The sequence below is a fragment of the Lactuca virosa genome, chromosome 6 (genome assembly GCF_052849685.1).
Source record: "Lactuca virosa cultivar CGN04683 chromosome 6, Lactuca_virosa_CGN04683_v6, whole genome shotgun sequence".
NCBI classification, from domain to species: domain Eukaryota; kingdom Viridiplantae; phylum Streptophyta; class Magnoliopsida; order Asterales; family Asteraceae; genus Lactuca; species Lactuca virosa.
In genome coordinates, this window is record NC_136431.1 from 263,036,972 (window position 1) to 263,060,428 (window position 23,457).

The 23,457-nt window shown below is 39.4% G+C and overlaps 2 protein-coding genes and 1 pseudogene across 3 annotated transcripts; 2 read left to right on the forward strand and 1 right to left on the reverse strand.

Moving 5' to 3' along the window:
• The first annotated feature begins 259 nt into the window (after nucleotides 1-259).
• Nucleotides 260-1,077, forward strand: LOC145122495 (small COPII coat GTPase SAR1A pseudogene; annotated as a pseudogene).
• Nucleotides 1,078-5,531: 4,454 nt separating this feature from the next.
• Nucleotides 5,532-7,763, reverse strand: LOC145119417 (Major facilitator superfamily protein). 2 transcript variants are annotated; one of them, XM_079055085.1, is made up of 3 exons: nucleotides 7,436-7,763; nucleotides 7,182-7,355; nucleotides 5,532-7,023 (listed from the first exon to the last, which is right to left on the reverse strand). In XM_079055085.1, the coding sequence occupies exons 2-3, from the start codon at nucleotides 7,245-7,247 to the stop codon at nucleotides 5,659-5,661; spliced, it is 1,431 nt and encodes a 476-aa protein (XP_078911211.1). In that variant the 5' UTR covers nucleotides 7,248-7,355; nucleotides 7,436-7,763; the 3' UTR covers nucleotides 5,532-5,658. The 2 variants fall into 2 exon arrangements, with proteins under 2 accessions (XP_078911211.1, XP_078911210.1); XM_079055084.1 differs by having other exon boundaries at nucleotides 7,138-7,355.
• Nucleotides 7,764-12,441: 4,678 nt separating this feature from the next.
• LOC145122496 (uncharacterized) lies at nucleotides 12,442-13,126 on the forward strand. The gene is made up of 2 exons (XM_079058091.1): nucleotides 12,442-12,701; nucleotides 12,778-13,126. Exons 1-2 carry the CDS (start codon nucleotides 12,442-12,444, stop codon nucleotides 13,124-13,126), a joined length of 609 nt encoding a protein of 202 aa, XP_078914217.1.
• Nucleotides 13,127-23,457: the final 10,331 nt, after the last annotated feature.

The following is a 23,457-nucleotide window of genomic DNA, read 5'->3' on the forward strand; positions in this document are numbered from 1 at the left end:
TCTAACTCCTTGTCAGATTCCTTTTTTTTCTTTCTATCTGATCATTACCTAAATATTATACCAAAAAAACCAAACTTGCAAATTGTGCCACAAAATTTGATTTCTTTTATGCCCTCTTTTAGTTGTCGGCGTTTCTATGAAGCTTTTAATTGTCAAGTCATCGAATCTCTGCATTCGTTATATCCACCAATTTATTTTAAGTGATTAGAGGAGTTGGTTGTTCTTTATAAGTTTTGAAAAATCGAGGTTAATAGATTTTATGGGTGTGGTTACTAAGTTTTTGGTGCATTGGTTTTTCAGAGTTTTGTCATCACTTGGTCTATTGCAGAAGGAGGTTAATATCTTGTTTCTAAGGCTCGAAATTGTCGGCAAAACCTCTTTGCTTCAAATGTTGAAGAACAAGCAGGTTGGTTACTTTAATTATTATGTTCTTATAAATTTTCGAGATACCATTGATATTGTGCATGTGATAGTTTTTGGCTTGCCAATGTATGAAAATAATTCTCTAGTAAATTTCTTGAAGGTAGCATTTAAAAAATTGTTTGTGTTGGGTTAAGTCTTTTCAGGGTCTCGTTTCCCATGTCATGCATCGTATTGGAAAGTTCAAGTTTAGAGCTTTTGATTTGGGAGGTCATAAGATCGCAAATGGAGTTTGGAGGATGAGAAGGTATGATTAATTTGATTGAAAGTGTTATCAGATTGGATCTATGTTTGATACTAATGTTATAGTTAAAAGTATGACATGTGATTCTTTTTGAAGGTCGATGCAGTTGTTTACTTGGTGGATGCTAGCGACAGAGATCGATTTCCAGAGTCAAGAAGAGAATTAGAGGCGCTCCTATCATATGAATCATTGGCTAATGTACCTTTCTTGATTTTGGGCGACAAGACTGACATTCCAAATGTTGCATTAGAGTATGAGTTGCATTACTACATTCATGTGCAATGGCTTATTACTGGAAACGTAAGATGAATAGAAACTTGGGACAGAGGACATTGGAGGTGTTTATGTGTAGCGTTGTGATGCAAACGGGGTTTATTGATGCGTTTGAATGGGTGCTTCATTATTCAAAGTAGGAAAAGTTTTAAAAATTTTGGTTTGAAAATTGTCTTGTGTGTTATTAGACGTGAGAGTTGGAGTTTTTTCTGTTTGAAAATAGTCTATATTCTTCTATTTTTGTCTAGTTTCATTGGTCAGGACTAGCAAACTTTCTAGAGTTATTTTTAATAACACATATGAGAAAGGTATTTATTGTTATTTTGTAAATACAAAAATCGAGTACGACTCACAATATCATTTTCTTTTGTTCCATCTTTCTGTGTGGGATAAGAAAATTATCTCCAATTGATATCAGTTCTAGTAATGCATACCAAACATAGTACCATGTCGTATTTTGTATTTTAGAAAATCATTTGTGAGTCAATTCAATTGAGCACAAATGTAAGCTTCACCGGTTAGAGCTAGAGCATCCACAATGGTTAACATTTTCTAAAGCTTATTTGTTTTATCAAACTAACAAAAAAACTCTCTTTAAAATTCTTCTCCAATACAAAAGTCGTGTTCGGCACAGAGCTTTTAACATTTCTAAAAAATCAAAAAAAAAATTTATTCGACTGAAAAAAAATTAGTTTTTATTTTAAACAAAAAACTCTTAATCCAAAAGGTGCTCCAAGTAGTTTTTGGGAGCTTTTGGCTTTTGGTTTTTTATAATTTACACATTTAAAAACGACAAAACTGCACAAATAGTCCATGTGGTTAGCTGAAAATTGTCACTTTGGTCCAAAAAAGTTTGGACTAGCACCAGAGGTCCAAACTTTTCATTTTGTTGCGAGTTTGGTCCGATTTGCTTTGAACTTTTTTATATAGACGATTTTGCCCTTGCTTTTTGCTTTTTTAGTTATTTATTTATTTAAATATTTTTCTAATTAAAAAAATTAAAAAAGCCAGATCTCTCTCTCTCTCTCTCTCTCTCTCTCACCTTTTATTCTTCTTCTTCACCTGATCTGTTTAGTTTATCCTCAAAAAAAATCAAATTCTCATTGACCGATTTATGTTGAGCTTCTGGTTTAAATCATAAATTGCACAACGAAATGAAATCATGTTTCAAACTGTTAGGAACCAATCAAATGATCAAGACACCCATATGATTTCCCTTTTCTAGTTTGAAGATCTGGGTATGCAACTTCAAGATCACTTTTAATCATCTCATCTAGGGAGTTGTGAAGACCGAGGAAGCTCGAGAAGTTTTAACAACCACTCCATGAAGACGATCTCTAGCTCAGTTGCTGCAGAAGAAGATTCCAAATTGAATCCTTCAGGAGACGAAGAACACCCCCCACTAACCCTTCATTCATCTACATCTCTCTTCTTCTCTTCCTGACGCCCTTCTCGTTTCCTGAAACCCTAACACCGCCTCCTTCTCGTTTCAAGATCTGTAAGAACGAGTCTAGATTAGGGTTTCGTTTTGGTTTCAAGATCTGAAACCCTATCATCGCCGTTATCCTAGTGTAGGTTTATGAAACCCTAACAATGGCGTCGGAGGTGAAGAAGGTGTAGACGATTACGTATTTGTTCAAATGGCGGACCTTCGATCTTCTTATTTGTCATCGATCTTTTCATTCGTCTGACCACATCCCTGTTATCGGATCTGTAAGAGAGATGTTGATAGAGGTGGTGTCCCACCTCAAATATGTCTACGAGCAAGCCTTCACAAAGAAGCGGTCAGTACCTCCCCCATCTCTGAAATCGTCTCTAGATCAAAATCGATTTCCAGATGAAGATGAGGGATGAACACCCAAGAATCAATTTCCAGAAATTTAGGACACGCACACACACTCTTAAATTGATTTCCAGAAACACAAACACACACGATTTTAGTTTTTGATTCGAATTTAAGAATCTGATTCTTAAGTTACCCTAAAAAAACTCACAAATGATTTCCATTGAGTTATGATTTAGAAAAACCCCAAATGAAAACGAGATTGGAAAGATAACCAGATGGGATATTTTCTTCAAAAGGAGAGGGAAAGAGAGAGAGAGGGGGGGGGGAGAGAGAGAGAGAGAGATTTGGCTTTTTTAATTTTTTTAATTTATCTTTTAACCATAAATATATTTAAATAAATAAATAACTAAAAAAAGCAAAAAGCAAGGGCAAAATCGTCTTTATAAAAAAGTTCAAAACAAACCGGACCAAACTAGCAACAAAATGAAAAGTTTGGACCTCTTGTGCTAGTCCAAACTTTTTTGGACCAAAGTGGCAATTTTCAGCTAACCACGGGGACCATTTGTGCAGTTTTGTCTTTAAAAACTAACTACGTTTGTCAAACACTTGAACACAAATGAAAAGTTACAACTTTTAGCTTCCGGTTAGCTAGCGAGGACGAATGATAACTTCTGATATATTGGAGTTGTCTCTTTATAAATAGAAAATTGCTCGTATGAAACTTTTATATTTTGTAAGTCTACTCTCTTTAGCGATTGATTTTAAATAATTATTTATCGTTAATATTTAGTATACTACTAAAATTAATATTTAACATGACTGAAAGGGGAAACGAAGTTAAACATTGTCAATAAGCTTTGATATGTCTTACAAAGCATCAACTACGTTACTTTCATGATCAATTTTGTACAATGTCGGTTTTCTAAAACCCTAATCTTGACGGTTGACAATTATCAAGGATAAATGTAGAACCACATCATCAATAGATGGAGGTGAGGACGATGATAATAGGACGTTGACGTTGGACTTACACTGTTCATACATTTTGTTCTAACCCTGTAACCTCGGATGCATATGCTATCGTGACGACTTTCAGTGATTTAGATTTCATAAATATACATTTCGATGACTTTGATATTTTCTTCATGAAGTTGCAAATGCTAGGATTCATAGTGTTTATCGTTTTTTTCCAAACAAGCCATTATGTAATAGTCATTGTTATAGACTTATAGGGAATTCGTATTTTTGGGTATTCAAAATGGGGGTAGCTGGGTAGGATTCAGTCTTGTTATGGAGTAAGATGTAGAATTATGAGTAAAATCAGAAGGTGTGTTTGCCTTTCAATAATAATGATAATAATAATAATAATAATAATAATAATAATAATAATAAGGCCCGAACAAGATAATGATAAGGATGCACAAAAGATGGCACTCCATTTAATTATATTTTGGTTGATCATGAACATGAAGAAGTGATAATTAATGTTGAGCACTTAGGCCCTTTCTTGAATGAAATGGGTGTAGACATAGATTTTGATGAAAGAATTAGTAGGGAGGAAGTTTCTAAAACTTACTCTATTCACGATCCAACACAAAATTGGAAGGATATGAACCAAATAGTATGTTATTAGACTAGTTATAACCCGTGAGAACCACAACTATAAAATTAATTAAACTTTTATAGTAAAAACTCAAAATTATTAATTACTTATTTTAAATAAATTATTAATTAAAAGATTTTTTTTAGTTATATGAAATTATAATCATTGATTTAAATAAATATTTAAAATTATATTATTTTATAATTTGTATTAATTTTATTTTAATTTTTATTCTAATGTTATTAATTTAATGTAATTATAATGGAAAATTTAAAATTTGAAATTTGAAATGGAAAATCAATAGGTTGACAAGTGGCATGCATTAATTAGAATACATAATAGGGTGACACATGACAAAAAAAGAATAAAATATACATTAATTAGGAGGCCTAATATGGTGACACATGTCAAAAGAAGAATAAAACTATTATTTTATTAGAACATGGAGATTTAAGAGTAAATTACACGAATAGTCCTTATGGTTTAGAGTAATTTGTGCGTTTGGTACCTAACTTATTTTTTTAACTCGGAAGTTCCTACTGTTTGTTTTTATTACGTGGTTGGTCTTTGTCATACCTAAAAAAATATTTTGCCCTTGATTTTTTTAAATTTATTTAAATAAACACATCCCCAACCCTACCCCCTCACCTTACCTTACCTACCCCATCAGTTTTTCCTATTTAAATAATCGTCTTTTTAGGTAAGACAGAGACCAAACGTGTAACAAAAACAAACAGTAGGGACCAAACGTGTAACAAAAACAAACAGTAGGGACTTTCCTAGTTAAAAAATAAGTTAGGGACCAAGCGCGCAAATTACCCCAAACCATAGGGACCATTCGTGTAATTTACTCTAGATTTGAGAATCAAAAGCCACTAAACATATACTTACTATACTAAGTTACTAATGATTCAGTTGCATAAAGCTATGATTTGTTGTATGAAAAAAAAAAAAAAGGAATATAGAAAGCTTGTTAGATGTGGAAGGCCAATGCAACTCAAAATAGCATGAACCTATTTTTCCTTTTAGACATTGTGCTTTTTGACACTTTTTGACACTTTTTGGATGAGCAATAAGAGAATATTCGAGATAAGTACCATAAACTGATAAACGAGAACCAAAGTCGTGCCTAAAGCTTCACTTATAAATCAATGGTTACTTGTGTAACAATTATGTAATACGTTTTGGTTCAATGAAAAAAAATATCAAACAAAAACAAAACTGCATTACCGAATTACAAGAATATTAACATTAAAATAACAACTACTACAAGTATACGTTGTTTCATATGTTTCACCTTGTATAAATGCCACCTGTTGCTATAGGTGATCTTCAAAAGGTAGTTTGTCGATTATATATGTAAGATTTTGCAAAATACAAGTAGATTAAAAATGCCACACTACTGATACCCGCTAGAAGCCAGTAGAAGTAATCAAGGTGACCTCGATTCAAGTTATCGGAAATCCAACCGTCTCCACCATCTCCGCCGGTGGTTTTCTCAACAACCGAGATCAGAAAACTGCTTAAAAAGCTACCGACACCGAATATACTCAGGTAAAGCGCCAAACCGATGCTCCTCAACTCCGTCGGCACTTGATCGTAAAAGAACTCTTGTAGGCCCACCATCGTGAACACGTCAGCAGCTCCGGTCAACAAATATTGAGGTAACAACCACCAGATTTTCATCGGAACGGTGGCGCTAGGGTTATCTAATAATCCGTATTCCTCTGCGGTTTTCAATCGTTTGATCTCGACAACTGCTGAAACGATCATTGAAAGTATCGATATGAAGATTCCGGTTCCGATTCTTTGAAGCATTGTGATGCCGGAGGGTTTTCTGGTGATGGATCTGGCGAGAGGGACTAAGATGCGGTCGTAGATTGGGATAAGGATAACGACGGTGATGCTGATGAAACTTTGGAGTGTGGCGGCTGGAACTTCAAAGCTTGATCCGATTGATCTGTCCATGGTGAATCCTTGTTTGGTGAATAATGTGGAAAATTGGGCGAAAACAACTGCGAATGCTAACAAGCTGGACCATATCGGAATTAGTCTGAGAACTGCTTTCGCTTCGTTCACTTCATTCAGGCTACAGATCTTCCCTTCTTCCTTTGATCCATCGGGTGAAAGTAAGGCTTTGTTTAGAAAACTGAACTGCTGAGAACCTTGATGAGGCAAGGTTCCAGTTCCATAAGCTTCTTCTTCCATGGATATTGATGAAGATGGAGTTTTCCGATTCTGAAACGATCTAACAAACACTTGCCCGATTCTAACAAAAGCACTTTTTTCATCGACTTTCTCTTCAAACCGATATGTTGTGGTTCCAGACAAGAATATAAGCAGTGCAAGACCCATAACAATGCAAGGAATCCCAAATCCGAGACCCCAACTAAAGTTATCCTGAATGTAATTAAGAACACCTAGCGCCAAAAGTGGACCTCCACACAATCCAAGGTACCACCAGTTGAAGAAGGAGCTTTTGGATTTGAGTTCTTCTGGATTCTGGGAGTCAAACTGGTCAGCTCCGAAAGCTTGAACACATGGCTTGTGTCCTCCTTGAGCAAATGCGACAAGATACAGTGAAACGAAGAACAGAACGACTTGGAATTGAGGAGGAGAACATGTGGAAGTGGAACCGTTGGTGGTTTCACAGCCGGAAAAAGGAATCAAAGCTGAAACAGTGAGTAACCCAAGTGCCTGTAAATCATCCCAGAAATGATTCAAATTCATGGATTTCCTGCTATAATTTTACTGGATCTGAGCAAGTAAATCAACAATAACAGGAAATTCGTTCAATAAAAGATGATTAACCAGTGTATAGAGGAGAGAAGCAATGAAAATCGTCCGGTATCTACCCAAAAACGCATCAGCAACGAAAGCACCGAACAAAGGGAGGAGCGACGCCGTTCCAGACCAGGCATTCACATTTTCGGCAGCCGTCGCCGTCGATTGGCCCAACGGACCAGTCAAATATGTGATTAGGTTTGAACTAATTCCATAGTATGCAAATCTCTCCGCCACTTCAACACCTGTGTAGAACCACAAAAACTTCTAATCCTTGAATAAGATCCATAACGAATTTCGGTGATTGTATGAGAATTTAGGTTACCGATAATAAAATAGGCGGATCTCCAGCCACCGGATTTGGATCTGACGACGGGACGACCTTTGAAGTCAACGAATCCGTCAACGACGCCGTCCACCAATGGAGTTTCAACTTGAGAATAATTGGAGGCGGAGCCGGTGGCATCCATGTCGCCGTCGCACTGTTCAGCCTATGCTCCACCACACACGCCCAATGTTGGGAAGGGCGGGAGGATATAAAGTTCGGCTTGTTCGAGTAAAATTCTCATGTCATAAACAAACACATCTATACTGCCCATAAAGAGTTCATATCCACTTTGAACTCTATTATTATGTTGAGATGAAAAGTCTTGTTTTGTCTATGAATATTAACATAAAGAAATGGATGAATGTGTGAAAATAAATTAAGCTATTTTCATGTTTGATAGCAACGAAATAATGAAATTTGTCATTCAAATACTCAACGGAACCAAATTACTAACATATAAAAATCAACTTAAACTAAGAAATACTTTATAAAATATTATTTTGTAAGAATAAATTTATGAATTCATTAAATATTATTATATAATTGATATGGTAGGATTTTTACCTTACCATTTTTAATATCTTGAACTTACGTTTAATATCCGATAGCCCAAGATCTTGGAAATATCTTTGAGACTCCTATTATGTTTTTTGTAATTTCTTATGTAGGACTAATATCAATAAAGTCTTATGTTTTTGGTAGTAAATTGGGAAAAGCCCTGCATTTAATTTTTCATTTATTGTGACCACGATATTTTTATTGAAATATCGTTTGAGAGCTTATACCCGGTCACCAGCAGGTAACCTGTACCATCCGGTCACCACTAAGCTATTCCCTAGCCATCACCTTTCATGAACCATCACTGCTAAAGGGTTTCATGCATTCGAGAATGGTTTGATGCTGAGAAGGGTTTCACAGTCCCCAATTTCGCAATTTGAAGCTCCGAAATCGTTGGCTAAGTAAGGTGGAGTAGAAAGGTACGTGTATGGAAACAAGAAATTGATGATTCTGAGGGTGGTTATCTTTGTCAATAGAGTATGGAGTTCCAAGTTTGGACTAACAAGTTATTATTTTTTTTTTTTTATGAAACAGATGGCTTCTACTTCTGGAACTAAGAAGCATAAAGGGCCTAAGCTCCCTGAGAAGACATACCTTCCAGACTCCGACTCCGATGATGATGCATTTGACTTTAGATTCTTGGATTTTTCTGAAGAAACTTTCAAAGCCCCCTCAAAACTATGTGATGATCATTTTCTTAACTTATTGTGTGACGAAAACATATTAAGGAGGAGTGTTGATGGAATGGTAGATGATGGAGACATTTGTGGTGTCCAACAAAATGAGCATGCCCACTTAGATTAGGACGATGAAGATGTTGGTGTGGAGTATAGGGTGCATGGTCCCAATGTTGACTGGAAAGAGACGAGGCCCCGATTAGGAGACTGTTATGAATCCCCTGCTCAACTCAGGTTTGCTTTAACTAACTATGCAGTCCATGGAGGGTACCAGCTTTATTTTGAAAAAAGTGATAGAGTGAGGGTTATAGCTAAGTGTGGTAGTGGAAGCAGTGATAATAAAAAAAAAATGTAGTGTCCATTTAGGGTTGCAGCTGGATGGAAGTACAATGAAAGGACAATCCAGATTAAGTTTTGTAATGAAATTCATCTGTGTGCTAGGAATTATCATTTTGGTTCCCTAGTTACTAGCAATTGGTTAGCCAAACACTACCTGAAAGATGTAATCATGAAGCCCAAGATGACATTGCTAGAGATGCAAGCAGATGTGCTACAAAGGTTTTCAGTGAGTGTATTTGTTGGGCAATGCCAAAGAGCAAGGGTTACTGCAATGGGGATGATAGAAGGGAAGTTAGAAGACCACTATGCCAGGGTTTGGGACTATGCAGCTGCAATTAGGTTGAGTAATTCGGGTACAACTTGCTTGGTGGGGGTAGAAAGTAATCCGGGGTGTAACTATTTCAAAAGGTTTTATGTTGGCTTCAAGGCTTTCAGAGATGGATGGAACAGAGGATGTAGAAGGGTAATAGGACTAGATCGTAGTTTCTTGAAGGGGCAAGTTAAGGGGGAGATTTTAACTGCTATTGGGAGGGATGCAGACAACCATTTCTACCCAATAGCATGGGCAGTTGTGAATGTTGAGAATAAGGACAACTGGACCTGGTTCATTGAGAATTTGGTTGCTGATTTGGATCTTGGTGTTGGCAATGGACTGGTTGTTATCTCAGACCAACACAAGGTACCACAACATACACTAGTATACCATATATATTTCTATGTTACACTCACTAATATTTACATGTGTTGTGTTGTGTTTGTTTGTTAATTATAGGGACTTCTACAGGCTGTGGCAGACCTACTCCCCCATGTTGACCACAGACAATGTGATAGACACATCTTTGCAAACTTTAGGAAGAAATACACAGGATTAGAGCTAATGTGACATCCCCTAATTTCTCGGCCATAAAAGACCGATTTAATTTATGCTTTTTAAAATAAAATCAGAGAAATCTTTTCAAAAGATATTGCGGAATAGGTCTCCAATATAAAACATGATAATGTTTATCAAAACCTTTCTTTAAGAAATATATAATTTCCTTTTATATTAAAACTTCGGGATGTCATGTTCCGATACAGATCAAAAGCATAAACAAGACATTATAAGCCTTACAACAGTTATTTATAACTACTGGCCTATAATCCATAAATCACTCATCATCATCATCCGACTATGCTCGGGGTCCACTACCTGTAATCATAAAAAGCTGAGTGGGTCAGGCTTGGAAGCCTGGTGAGCATATAGGATTTTCAACCCACAATAAATAAATTTATTGTACTTAAACATCAATCAATCAACCAAATTACCCCAACCCCATTATCTTATTTATTTCTTAAGGGTTTACCCTAAGATTCAACTATCACTCCTTCCTAAGGATTCATCCTAAGGAATAAGCACAAGGTCACACCATCACTAGGGTTTATACAACAGGGGCTAAATTCATAGCTCTTATTTATTGACAGTATTATTGATAGTATTCACCTCTGTCATACATGTCAATGGGTTTTTAGAGTACTCCAAATGAACATATAGTTCATTACACCTGCAGGTTGCGGGCCTGCTAGTGTTCCACAGACCATCTAGAATAGTCCATGGTTGTCATCCCTACTCTGCTGAATGACGGGGGCCAACATTTTGCGTAAGTGATTCTCTCAAATTTCACCACTCACCCTCAACTCATGATCAATATTACTGATCATCTCCTTTATCCAACTCACCTATCATCACACACCCATTATTTCATCTACCCATGTTTTACCCAACATTTTTGTAGATAAAAATACATATACAGTTTAAATTATTTAAAAACATGTATAAATCACACCTTCAACATCCAACTCAAATAAACAAACAATAAATATTCACACAGCACGTATTTTATGTAAAATACTTCATATCTATGTGTAAGGTGAAAGTAACTACACACTCACCTGATTTAATGAAAATCGGGCAGCAATTCGTTTCCTAAAACGATCGTTTCTAATAAAACTGGTAGTTTTATTGAGAAACCGGGCTCTGCGAAGGGTCGGGCTTCGAAACCGAAAAGATAAATTTTTCGGGCTTCACGGGCACTTCGTGGCGTATTCCGGGGATTATAATCGATACCGGGGCTTCGGGGAATGTTAAGATGAAGAAAATATGAAGAAAGGTGTGAAAGATGGTGAAATCCCAAAAGTACCCGAGAAGGCTCGCATGACCCTTCTATTTATAGGGGTCCGAAGTCGGTTCTGGTGGTGGGGTCCGCAGGCGAGGGTGCGCAGGTGGCTGCACGTGCGAAGGCCTCGCTGTCCTCTCCTGATTGGACCGAGGTCTAGTCCGAAGTAGGGGGGAATCTGTGGCATGCTGCGAGGGTTCGGTCTCGTGCAAGAGAGTATGTGTCGCACCGCTATTGGACCACTTCGGATCAGATCAGGTGCTCGGATGACTCAGCAGCTCGGACACGTGGCTTGCCTGACTCACCCATTTCGGACACGTGGCACGTTCTAAGCGAGGGTGACGTGGCAAATCGTGACTATGCGAATTTTCTCGGTTTTTGTGCAAAAACTTCTAAAATCCATAACTTTCGCATACGAGCTCCGTTTTTGACGTTCTTTATATGCACGGGTAGGTAAAATTACGCTCTACAACTTTGTTTAGACTTCGTCGGCTAATTTTGACTTTAATTTTTATATTATTATTTTTAACAGACCGGGACAGGAAATCCGTTAAAAATTCATAACTTCTTCATCTGACGTCCGTTTTCGTCAGACTTTTTACCGTTGTGCTACTATTTACGAGACCTTCGATTCTCGTTTAGGTCGTGTCGGCTAAAAATCACTCAATCTAAAATTCGAGTTTTTAGCTGTCTACTGCTAAGCTGAAACTTCGAAAAATCGTAACTTCCTCATACGAAGTCAGATTTGGGCGTTCTTGTTATACCTACTCTCGGTTTAATGAACACTACAAGTTTCGTTTAGATTACTAAGGCTAAAAAGTAGTTTATCAAAAACTCACTTTTTACGACATTCGGCACCGTGCCGGTTTGTTGCGAAACTTCGACAGGTCATAACTTCTTCGTTATAACTCGGATTTCGGCATTCTTTATATATCCGTAATCCTTGTCATGCCCACCACAAGTTTCTTAATAGATATCGGCTTTATCTAAAATTTAATTTTTGACGCTAATTTTTATTCTTAATTATTTAAACCCTAATAATTAAGCATAAAACACATAAAACTAATAATATTCACATAATTCATTTTCATTTCTCCAAAATGAGTCACAAATGTTAACCTAGACCATTATGTCAATATTAATGCCTAGCCTAGAAACACGGGCGTTACAGCTAAAGAATTTGTTCTGGGAAGCTGCTATGAGTACAGTGGAAGGGGACTTTCTTGCTACAATGGAGAAGATAAAGAAGATAACAGAAACATGATACACCTATCTTATGGCAAGGAAACCTGAAACTTGGTGCAGAGCATTCTTTTCTCATGGGTATGCTTGTGAAGCAGTAGAAAATGGGGTGGCAGAATGCTTCAATGACATGATCAAAGAAATAAGGAAGAAGCCTCTACTCACAATGCTTGAGGAAATAAGGATTCTCCTTATGAAAAGGTTTTTTCATGAAGGTCAAGAGGTAGCAAAATGGAGGGGTAATTGTGGGCCTAACATACAACTGAAGCTTGATGAATTTGGGAAAGATATTAGGTAATATAAGTTTTTATGGGCATGTATCCAAAAATATTAAGTATTTATATGTGTACTTTGTTGGTTTTGTGTGTAGGGTGTGGACAGTGGTGCCAAGTGGTGATGATGTGTTTGAGGTTAGGTATGGCTACAATGGATACAAGGTTGATTTAGCTACTCACACTTGCACCTGCAACTTGTGGATGTTGTCGGGCATACCATATGTGCATAGTCAATCTGCAATCAACTATGTCCACAAAGATCCAAGTCAATTCCTTTCTTCTTGGTTACACAATGACAAATATGTTGCAACATACAGTCAGAACATACAACCTGTAGGTGGAAGCAACTTGTGGCCAATGACTGAGTTTATTAAACCATTACCACCCCCATTTAGAAGGATGCCTAGAAGACCCAAAGTAAAAAAGAGTGAAGCATGCATCTGAATCACAAGATGCCAAATACCCATCACAAAGGTTAAAGGTTCCTAGGACTGCGAAGTATGGAAAGTTCCAACAACTTGGGCATAATAACTGACATTGATGTTTGGGAAGCTTTGTAAACGACATGGTATGATTGTTATCAATATATATGCCTTGATCACTATAATTGTTGTTACCTTCCATGTTTTGGTTAGCTTGGTAAGTAGGTTAATACATATGTATGTGTTAAAGGACTTAATTGTACTTGTTGTTACCTTCCATGATTTGGTTATTTTTATACATATGTATGTGTTAAAGGACTTAATACATTGTTATCATTAAGACATAATAAGTTGTTGTCATTTTCATCTCTTACAAAACCAAAATATTACCATACATAACACATGCATCTACTTACTGCCTAACTTGACCAAAATACCCTTACACCTAAACTACTACTACTACCATTCCACTTGAACCTAACTAATGCCCACAACTTCACAGTGCTTTAACCAGAACATTGTGAACCATAAACCCCATCACAATCACCACCACCAAAAGCATGACCATCATAACTAGCTCCACCTTCAACAGGTTTAAAATATCCACTTGAACTGCTTTGTTGTTCTTGGCCTCCCCCGAAAGCTTCAAAATCTCCATTCCAAATGATTTATTGTTCTTAGCCTCCTCCAAATCCATATGGAACTTCCACATAGTTTCCTTGTAGTAAGTGTTTTGCAGGGGTGGATCAAGCCATAAAAAAAAATCGCATTTTTTTTGGAGTCCAGCACAACAACCACTTCTTCATACTGGTTCAACAACACCACAAAAAGTAGGAAACTTAATATTACGTGATAGTTTGGACACCCCCTGAATTTCCTCCATGGATTATCGACGGTTTTGGAGATCGAGAATGTCGCAGGTTCATCACATTCGCATCTCAAATCTTCAGACCAACGATTCCTTAAGGCCCATTCTTTGTACCCTTGTGTGTGCGTGTTGGAGGAGCTTACCATCTTTTTGGTTTGACGTTGGAGAGAAGAATCGACCCAAAACCTAGCTAACAAGTACCTCCAACGTTCGACTAAGCTATGCAACCTGCTGAAACCGGTGAAACCGGCACTATGCCCTTTTTCCATAATTCCATGAAAATATCGTGGTCACAGTAAATGAAAAATTAAATTAAGGGCTTTTTCCAATTTAGTGCCAAAACATGGGACTTTATTGATATTAGTCCTTCTTATGTAGGACATAAAGACTTGATTATAAATGAATAGACAAGGTCAAAAACACATGGTCTAAAGCTGAATGAATGTTGAAGTCTATGGAGAATGTGGACCCAAGCATTGATCAAGGAAGAGCATTGATCAAGGAAGAGCCTTAGAATTTAGGATTGTTATGTACGTATATGTAGAAGCCTAGCTAATCCACCACCCTTACTCACGTTCTAACTCCGACTCTCACACTCTTTCTTTCGACAATAAAGTTATTTTACACTCACATCACGATTAGTAGGCACTTGTAGTCATATTTTTTTATTTACACTTCCTCCGTTCAATATTAATAGTCCATGTTTCTTTTTTGGTTTGTCCCCAAATAATAACATGCTTCTAAAAATAAATATCTCTTTTACCAAAATACCACTCGTTATTAGTTAACCTACCATAAAATTAAATGCAATAAAATAATGGAATTAAATGCAATAAAATAATGGAATTAAATGCAATAAAAATGTTCAATTGTCATTTCATTTAATAAAATTAATGATAATTAATGTTTTCTTAATCTGTGTGTTTTTTTTCTGTGGACAATAATTTTGGGACGGATGAAGTATAAGTTTTAAGGCAGGTGTTTCATCACCGTACGAGGTTTTATGCCGAATATCCAAAACGATTATGGGCTTTCCTCGTACATCTTTGTGTTCTTGTGCTTAGTTTTACTTATTCACTGTTGTTTGATCGATTACAACATTTTTGCGCCTTTGCTTATTCATTTATTTGATTTTACGATTATAATCTTACTAAAATACCAAAATATATTCTATAATATCTTGTCTCTTTTTGAATATCTTAAGATTTATTCTATAAATTCACTTATTTAACAACTATAACATTATTTTTGTCCCAATTACTTCAACTACACACGTTTATATTTTGAAATAGATTAATATTATTAAACAGTTTTTTGAATACCACTGTTTTCTTCACAGGATCTTGGACACGACCAAGATTTTTAACACATTTCAAGATCTTAAGCATTTTAAACTTAAACATCTTATTCTAAACATTATACTATACTTATGAATTTAATTACAAAATTAGTTTATCAATTTTTTACCAAAACAATCATCACTTTATTTAGCACATGAAATTTGCAACATTCTCATAAAAAAGGAAATTAAATTGTATATGTAACCAAACTGGTATGGTGTGATGTTGGTTCTTATTATTATTATTATTTTTTTCTGCATTTACATTGTCCTTGTTGTATAAATTTATTGTGTTGTAGACATAAAAATATTATATTGTTTTTTTTATCTTTTCCTTTTTGGTTTTTTTATTTATTAATTAAATAAATGAATTGATGTAATTTACTCTAAAATATATCACCCCACACCTATATCCACCACCGTTGTCATAGACCACCAATGTCACTGACCAACACCTCTACCACTGACATCAAACACCATCACCACCAATGAGACAAAAAGAGTCAAATCAAAACCAAACGCAAAGGAAACTTGCATGGCTTTCAGATGAAAAGAAAAACTATCTGCCATGAACAAAAAATCCATTAAATAAAGAACAAACTTTAAATGCAAAATATCCACAAAAAAAGCACATACAAAAACCTAAAATCTAATCAAAATTGGGATGAAATTAGTTTGCTTTAAATCTATAAACGCAAAAGTTGTTTGCTCATGTTTAATTTGAAAAAACAAAATCCCTAAATAAGAGTTTCCAACTAGGTTCTGGTTATCCATTATCAAGTTGCATATGAGTCTTCGTTTTTGTATGTTGACATGGATGAACAGGAATACTGTTGGATTAGATGTCTAATCCATAACTATAATTGGTATAAACTTGAATTGATAGTAGCACAGTCCTTTTGGGTTGCCCTCAAACGTAACAATTGGACATATTATTTTTGGAGAGAATTGTTGATTTATTATTTGATTAATAAATTAAAATAAATAATTTATAAATATATTACGAGAATAATATATTAATTAGAAATAGTAATATTTAATTAATAATTAATCAAAAATTAATTTTGGGATTAATGGATTTAATTAAAAGTACGGGGTCTAAAGTGCAATTGTTCAATAGTTGAACAAAAGGCTACAGAACCTTCCACCAGGAGGGTGGACGGTTTCTAGAGGCTTTTAGGGTTTCTGTAATTATCCTTGGAGGATAATTAGGAAGCTGGATAATTACCAAATTTGAATTAATATTATTTAATTCAAATCAGGGTTATCTAGGGTTTCCTAGTTGCACTATATAAGGACCCCTAAGCTTTGATTTTCGGTCATCACTTCCTTCCCAAAAAGTATTAGGTTGAGGGATTGAAAAAGAAGAATTGGAAGGTTGTGCGAATTAGAGGGCATGTTCCTTTGTTTGTCAGAGACGGTCGAGGGTTGTTGACTCGGTATGGTAGAGTCTGTGTAACACCGTAAATTTTCAAACAAAATTTTCATTTTTAAAACACATAATTCTCAATATCACATTCCAAAAACCATAAGTGTCACGTTGTCAAAACACAAATTCATAAATTTTTTGATAAACACCAGGATCCACAAAACATGAACTCTATCTCAAGTGTGTGTACAATCAAGCCGGCGCCTTCCCGCGATCCTCAGAAGTACCTGAAACACGTAACACATAACACGGTAAGCACGAAGCTTAGTGAGTTTCCCAAAATACCACACATATCTCATTAGCCTCTCATGGCTATATCTCAAATAAGACCCTTCGTTCAATGTGTCTCAGTGGGACCCTCCGGTCCTACACTCGGGTGGACCCTCCGATCCTAACTCAGTAAAGCTCAGAATAATACACAACATAAATCACAAAGACATAATACAGGATATCACAATACTCAATATAAGCACATAAGACCCTCTGGTCACACAAATTACTACTCAAGGTAAGTATAGTGAGAAGACTCACCTCGTAAGCAAGCAAGGAAATTGAATACCCCTCGAACAGTCTAATCCCCGCCTACATGTAATAAGCATCTCTAATTAACACTTAAAGATCACGACTCTAAATAAACTCATGATAGACCCTATTTAACTCTTGGAATGGGTAAAAGACCATTTTACCCCTCCATGACCTCTATCCCTCAAGTTTGACCAAACCCTAAAGTCAATAGAAGCCAACACTCGAGTCAACAGTCCATGTTGATCTGACTCGCCGAGTGCATCTATGTGACTCGTCGAGTCCCCTTGTTTCCTCAGAGATATCGCGAAAACCCAACTTAACTCGTCGAGTTGTCTCGTCAACTCGCCGAGTTACCCATGTCCAGACTCATCGGGGAAAACCCGACGAGTCGGCTCATTGACTCGGCGAGTCCATTCAGTATGTATTCCCATTCAGATGTTTTAAGGCATATCTACCACTCTAAACTCTAGATATAGTCTCCCAAGGCTCGAATGTCACGTAAAGCTTCGATCTTTATGTTCATGCATGGCATATTTGCTCCATATTGCCAATACAAGCTCCAACAAGGGTTTAGTGCTCATATGCTTGCCTCTAGCTCCATAAAGCTTGGGTCTTTGGACTCACAAGACCTCCTACAATCCAGATCTGAGGTTTCAACCTCAAGATGTACTCAAGGGACTCAATAACACAAGAATGATGGGGAAAAGCCCTAGAACTCCCCAAACTAAGATCTCACAAGAAAAATGATCAAGATAGCATATTTTTACCTCAAACAGAAGCTATCCACTGAGAACCTCTAGATCCAAATGTCCCTCCTTGCTCCAAGCATTAATGTTTTCCTCTTTTTCTCTCAAGGTGCACCAAAATACTCAAGATAGCCTCTCCTTCTCACACAACAAGCTAAAACTCGATTAGGGTTCTTCACAGTGCTCAAGGTTGATGAGGGAGGCAGAAATGAGGGCTTAAGGCCCTTTAAATAGGACACAAACCCGGAGATTTAGGGTTTCCTACTCAGTGCCAACTCGGCGAGTTGGCTCTCTGACTCGTTGAGTTGGTCATTAAACCCACGTGGCCAACCCGCCTCTACTCGACGAGTTGGAGCACCCACTCGTCGAGTCTCTCAGTTGACTTGAAAATAAATATGTATAAATATTATACCTGGGAGTTGGGATGTTACATTTCTCCCCCACTAGAATCAGACTTCGCCCTCAAAGTCTTGCTCCGGAAACAACTCTGGGTACTGCTCACGCATCTAGGACTCCGGCTCCCAAGTCCACTCGGATCCCCTGCGGTGCTCCCACTGCACCTTAACCGTTTGCACCTCCTTGTTCCTCAGGGTCTTGACTTTTCTATCCAAAATCTCTATCGGTCTCTCAATGTAATTCAGGCTAGCATCCACCTGAATGTCCTATAAGGGTACCACTGCTGTCTCATCGGCTACACACTTCCTCAACTGAGACACATGGAAGGTGTTATGAATCTGGATCAACTCTGCAGGTAGCTCCAATCGGTAAGCTACCTTCCCCACTCTGGCAGACACTCTGAAAGGAACGATATATCTGGGACCCAATTTTCCCCGCTTCCTGAATCGGATCACCCCTTTCCAGGGGGATACCTTCAGGAGAACAAAATCTCTAATATTGAATTCTAGCTCGGATCGTCGCCAGTCTGCATAGCTCTTCTGGCGACTCTGAGCTGTCAGTAGCCTCTGCCTGACCTGCTGAATCTGCTCAGTCGTCTTGAGCACTATCTCAGTGATACCCATCACTCTCTGCCCTACCTCTCCCCAACAGATGGGAGTCCGACACCTCCTCCCATATAAGAGCTCAAAGGGACGCATTCCAATACTGGAATGATGGTTGTTGTTATAAGAAAACTCAGTCAAGGGCAAAGTGTCCCAATTTCCTCCGAATTCCATAACACATGCACGCAGCATGTCTTCAAGCGTCTTAATCGTTCGCTCACTCTGCCCGTCTGCCTGTGGGTGGTATGCGGTACTGAAGTGCAATCGGGTACCCAACTCCTCATGAAACTTCTTCCAGAACCTGGAAGTAAAACGCACACCCCGATCTGACACTATCGATGTCGGCACTCCATGCCATGCCACCACCTCTCTCACATAAATCTCAGCCAATTTCTCTGCAGAAGAGCTCTCACTGATAGCAAGAAAGTGAGCACTCTTCGTCAACCGGTCCACAATCACCCATATCGCGTCGACACCTCGCGCGGTTTCTCGGTAGCTTGGTGATAAAATCCATGGAAATCTGTTCCCACTTCCACTGGGGAACCTCTAAAGGCTGCAACAAGCCATGTGGACGCTGGTGCTCCGCCTTAACCCGACGACAAGTCAAGCACCTATCAACAACCCATGTCACATCCCTCTTCTTATACTGCCACCAGTAATCTCTCTTCAGATCCAGATACATCTTAGTGGCTCCTGGATGGATCAAAAATCTCGATCTATGTGCCTCCTCCATCAGTATACGCCGAGCTCCACCTGTATAGGGCACCCAAATCCGCCCACGAAAAGTCATAAGCCCACGACTATCCGTCTCAAACTCAGAAACCTGCCCAATCACCCGCTCCCTCTTGCGGTTCTCCGGTCTCACGGCCTCCATCTGGGCCTCTCGAATGGTGTCTAGGACTGGAGTCATCACCGTCATCCTCATTCACACGTCTCAAATCGGAGCACTCTCCGCTCTATGGCTCAAGGCATCGGCTACCACATTAGCCTTGCATGGGCGATATAATATCTCGCAGTCGTAGTCCTTCACTACATCCAACAACCTCATCTGCCTGATATTCAGGTTGGGTTGATCCATAAGGTACTTCAGACTCTTATGGTCTGTGTATATGGTGCACCGGACTCCATACAGATAGTGGCGCCAGATCTTGAGGGCGAATACCACTGCCCCCAACTCCAAATCATGGGTGGGATACCTCGTCTCATGAGGCTTCAACTGCCTCGATGCATATGCAATCATGTGTCCCCTCTGCATCAACACCGCTCCCATCCCTGATATAGATGCATCACAGTAAACTACGAAGTCCTCCACTCCCTCGGGAAGGGCTAACACCAGGGCTTCACACAATCTCTGGCGAAGAATCTCAAATGAGGCATGCTGCTCGGGCCCCCAAGCAAAAGTAACACCCTTCCGAGTCAATCTGGTGAGAGGAACGGCAATCTTGGAGAAGTCTCTGATAAATTTCCGATAGTAACCGGCCAAACCCAGGAAACACCTAATCTCGGACGAGGATCTCGACACCTCCCATCTCATAACTGCCTCAATCTTGGCCGGGTCGACCAATATCACATTCTGATTAACGAGATGTCCCAGGAACTGGACCTCTCGTAACCAGAAATTGCACTTGGAGAATTTGGCATAAAGCCTCTCCAACCTCAATACTCCAAGAATCTCTCTAAGATGCTCCTCGTGCTGCTCTCTGGTTATCGAATACACTAAAATATCGTCGATGAACACGATCACTGATCGATCCAACATAGGCCTGCACACCCGGTTCATGAGGTCCATGAACGCCGTCGGTGCGTTGGTGAGCCCGAAAGGCATCACCACAAACTCGTAGTGCCCATAACTAGTCCTAAAGGCCGTCTTCTGAATATCCTCCTCGCAAACTCTCATCTAATGATATCCAGATCTCAAATCAATCTTAGAGAACCAAGATGCTCCCTGCAACTGATCGAACAAATCGTCGATCCTCGGAAGTGGATAACGGTTCTTGACCGTCAGCTTGTTCAACTCCCGGTAATCAATGCACATCCGGTGTGAACCATCATTTTTCTTGAAAAAAAGGATCGGAGCTCCCCACGCTGAGCTACTCGGTCTGATGAACCCCTTCCCCAGCAGCTCCTGGAGCTGTGAGGATAACTCCTGCATCTCTGGCGGTGCAAGGCGATAAGGTGCCTTGGCAATAGGCGGCGCATCCGGAATCAAATCAATCCAGAACTCCACCTGTCTCTCGGGAGGCACACCCGGCAACTCCTCGGGGAAAACATCCAGGAACTCGCACACTATCGGAACCTCGGAGATAGAACTTGGCCTCTCTGTAGAAACCCGCATATCCATCACATACGCCAAAAATCCCATACAACCCTGCTGTAGACTCTGTCTCGCTCTGGCAGCAGAGCAGAAAGCTAACCCAGATCTGGTACCCTCGCCATACATCGTAAGCACTCCCCTACTAGGGTCTCGTATGGTCACCATCTGACATTCACAGTCGATCACAGCTTCGAACTGACTCAACCATTCCATGACCACTATGACACAGACATCACCCATGGCTATCGGTACCAAATCTATCGGAAACTCAACGCCAAAAATCTCTAATACACATCCTCAGAATACATCAGTGGCAAAAACCGCATGCTCGACGACTATAGAAACCCTCAGAGGTCGACTCAACACCTCTCACCTGACACTGATGTGACGACTAAAAGCTAGAGACACGAAGGATCGACTCGCACCCGAGTCAAATAACACCAAAGCAGGTACATAACTCACAAGAAAAGTACATATATACAACACAGTATAATCAAATAAAATCTCAGAATAATAGGAATAAGGAAATACGTACCATCCACGACATCAGGCGCTGCGCGGACCTCCTCCGCTGTCAGCTGAAAAGCTCTCCCTCGAGCCTTCGGTGCCTCGACCTTCGCTGGTCGACTATCAGTAGCTTGCAAAGCTGCAGGAGTGCAACCCTAGGTTGATCCCTGAATGAACTGAGGACACTCAAACTTCCGATGGTCGGTCTGGTTGCAGTGAAAGCAAACTGCAAATCCCTTGGGGCAATCCTTCGCCATGTTCCCCTCTTTGTCACATTTGTAGCAAATCCCTGTCTGACACTGTCCCTCGTGACTCTTGCCGCACTTGCCACAAGTGTGGCCCTTCTGGCCCCCAACCCTCGTAACAGCGGGCTTCGCTCGCTTCGTCTCCGGCTGCGACTGTACTGGTCTCCGGTCTCTCCCCTGAGACTCCCCCTCCTCCCTAGCTTGTAACTCTAGCTTAATCTCCCTGCGCCTGGCATTGGTCTGAAGCTCAGCCAATGTCCGGTATGACGAGTTCGCCACGAACTCTCGTATATCCCTCCTCAGTATGCTCAGATATCGGCTCACACGTGCCTTCTCGGTAGACACGTGCTCAGGGCAGAACAGCGCCCTCTCGTGGAACATCCTCGTGATCTCGGTCACAGTTTCTGTCTTCTTCTCGAGAGACAAAAACTCCTAGGCCAACCGTTCCCTCTCCACCGGGGGAACATACTCATCTCGAAAAAACTGTGTAAACCTCTCCCATGTCACTGCAGCATGATCTGCAGAAGTAAAGCTGGCAGTCACAAACTTCCACCAGTCCTTCGCTCCCAAGCGAAGCTGGTTCAGTGCAAACCGAACTCATCTCATAGCAGCAATCGGATCCTATGTCCCATCAAACTCTGGTGGCTTCGTGTTGTTGAACTATCGGAACAACAACGAGTCACCCCCTTGTGGTCTCGAAGCAGCTAGGGTTGCGGTGGCTGCAGCAGCAGCAGCCTCAGTAACAACAGCATAGCGCTCATCGAAGGTCTCAATCAACGTGGTCTTAATAGACCCAAACAGCTCCGGTATCGCCTCTCGGATAGTTGCGCCCACCTCGGCATGGATAATCTTGAGGATATCCTCGTCACTGGTACCACTGGTGCTCCCTGGGTTGTGGCGTGTACCCACCATGATGTCTCTGAAACACAACACAAAAATAATCAGAGACTCATTCGATCATACTCACACTCGATTACCCACCCCTACATGCTCCTTAGTATCCTAAGGATTCTTACTTGGGCTGCTTACAGATCCGACGTTTTCAGTAGTACGGTCCCAATACTACCTCCCACACCAACCTGTAGTCATCCCAAGTCCTCCTCCTAGGATCCTAATTCACAGTACTTTATCCCTCACAGATTCAGACTACTCTCTCGGTAGGCCCCTCATAAGCTCATCTAGGTATCTCCCCTAGATTATCTCTCAACTTGGAACTCTCTCTCTAAGTGATTTCCTGCTAAATACTCCTACACAGCATATACTCAGGTAGCAGCAACTCCTAGGCTAAGGCATCACAGATCAGGCAACACTAGGCCTAAATATGAAATACCTAGCCTATCATCTAGCATGCATCCCTAACATCTCATAAATATCTCATAACA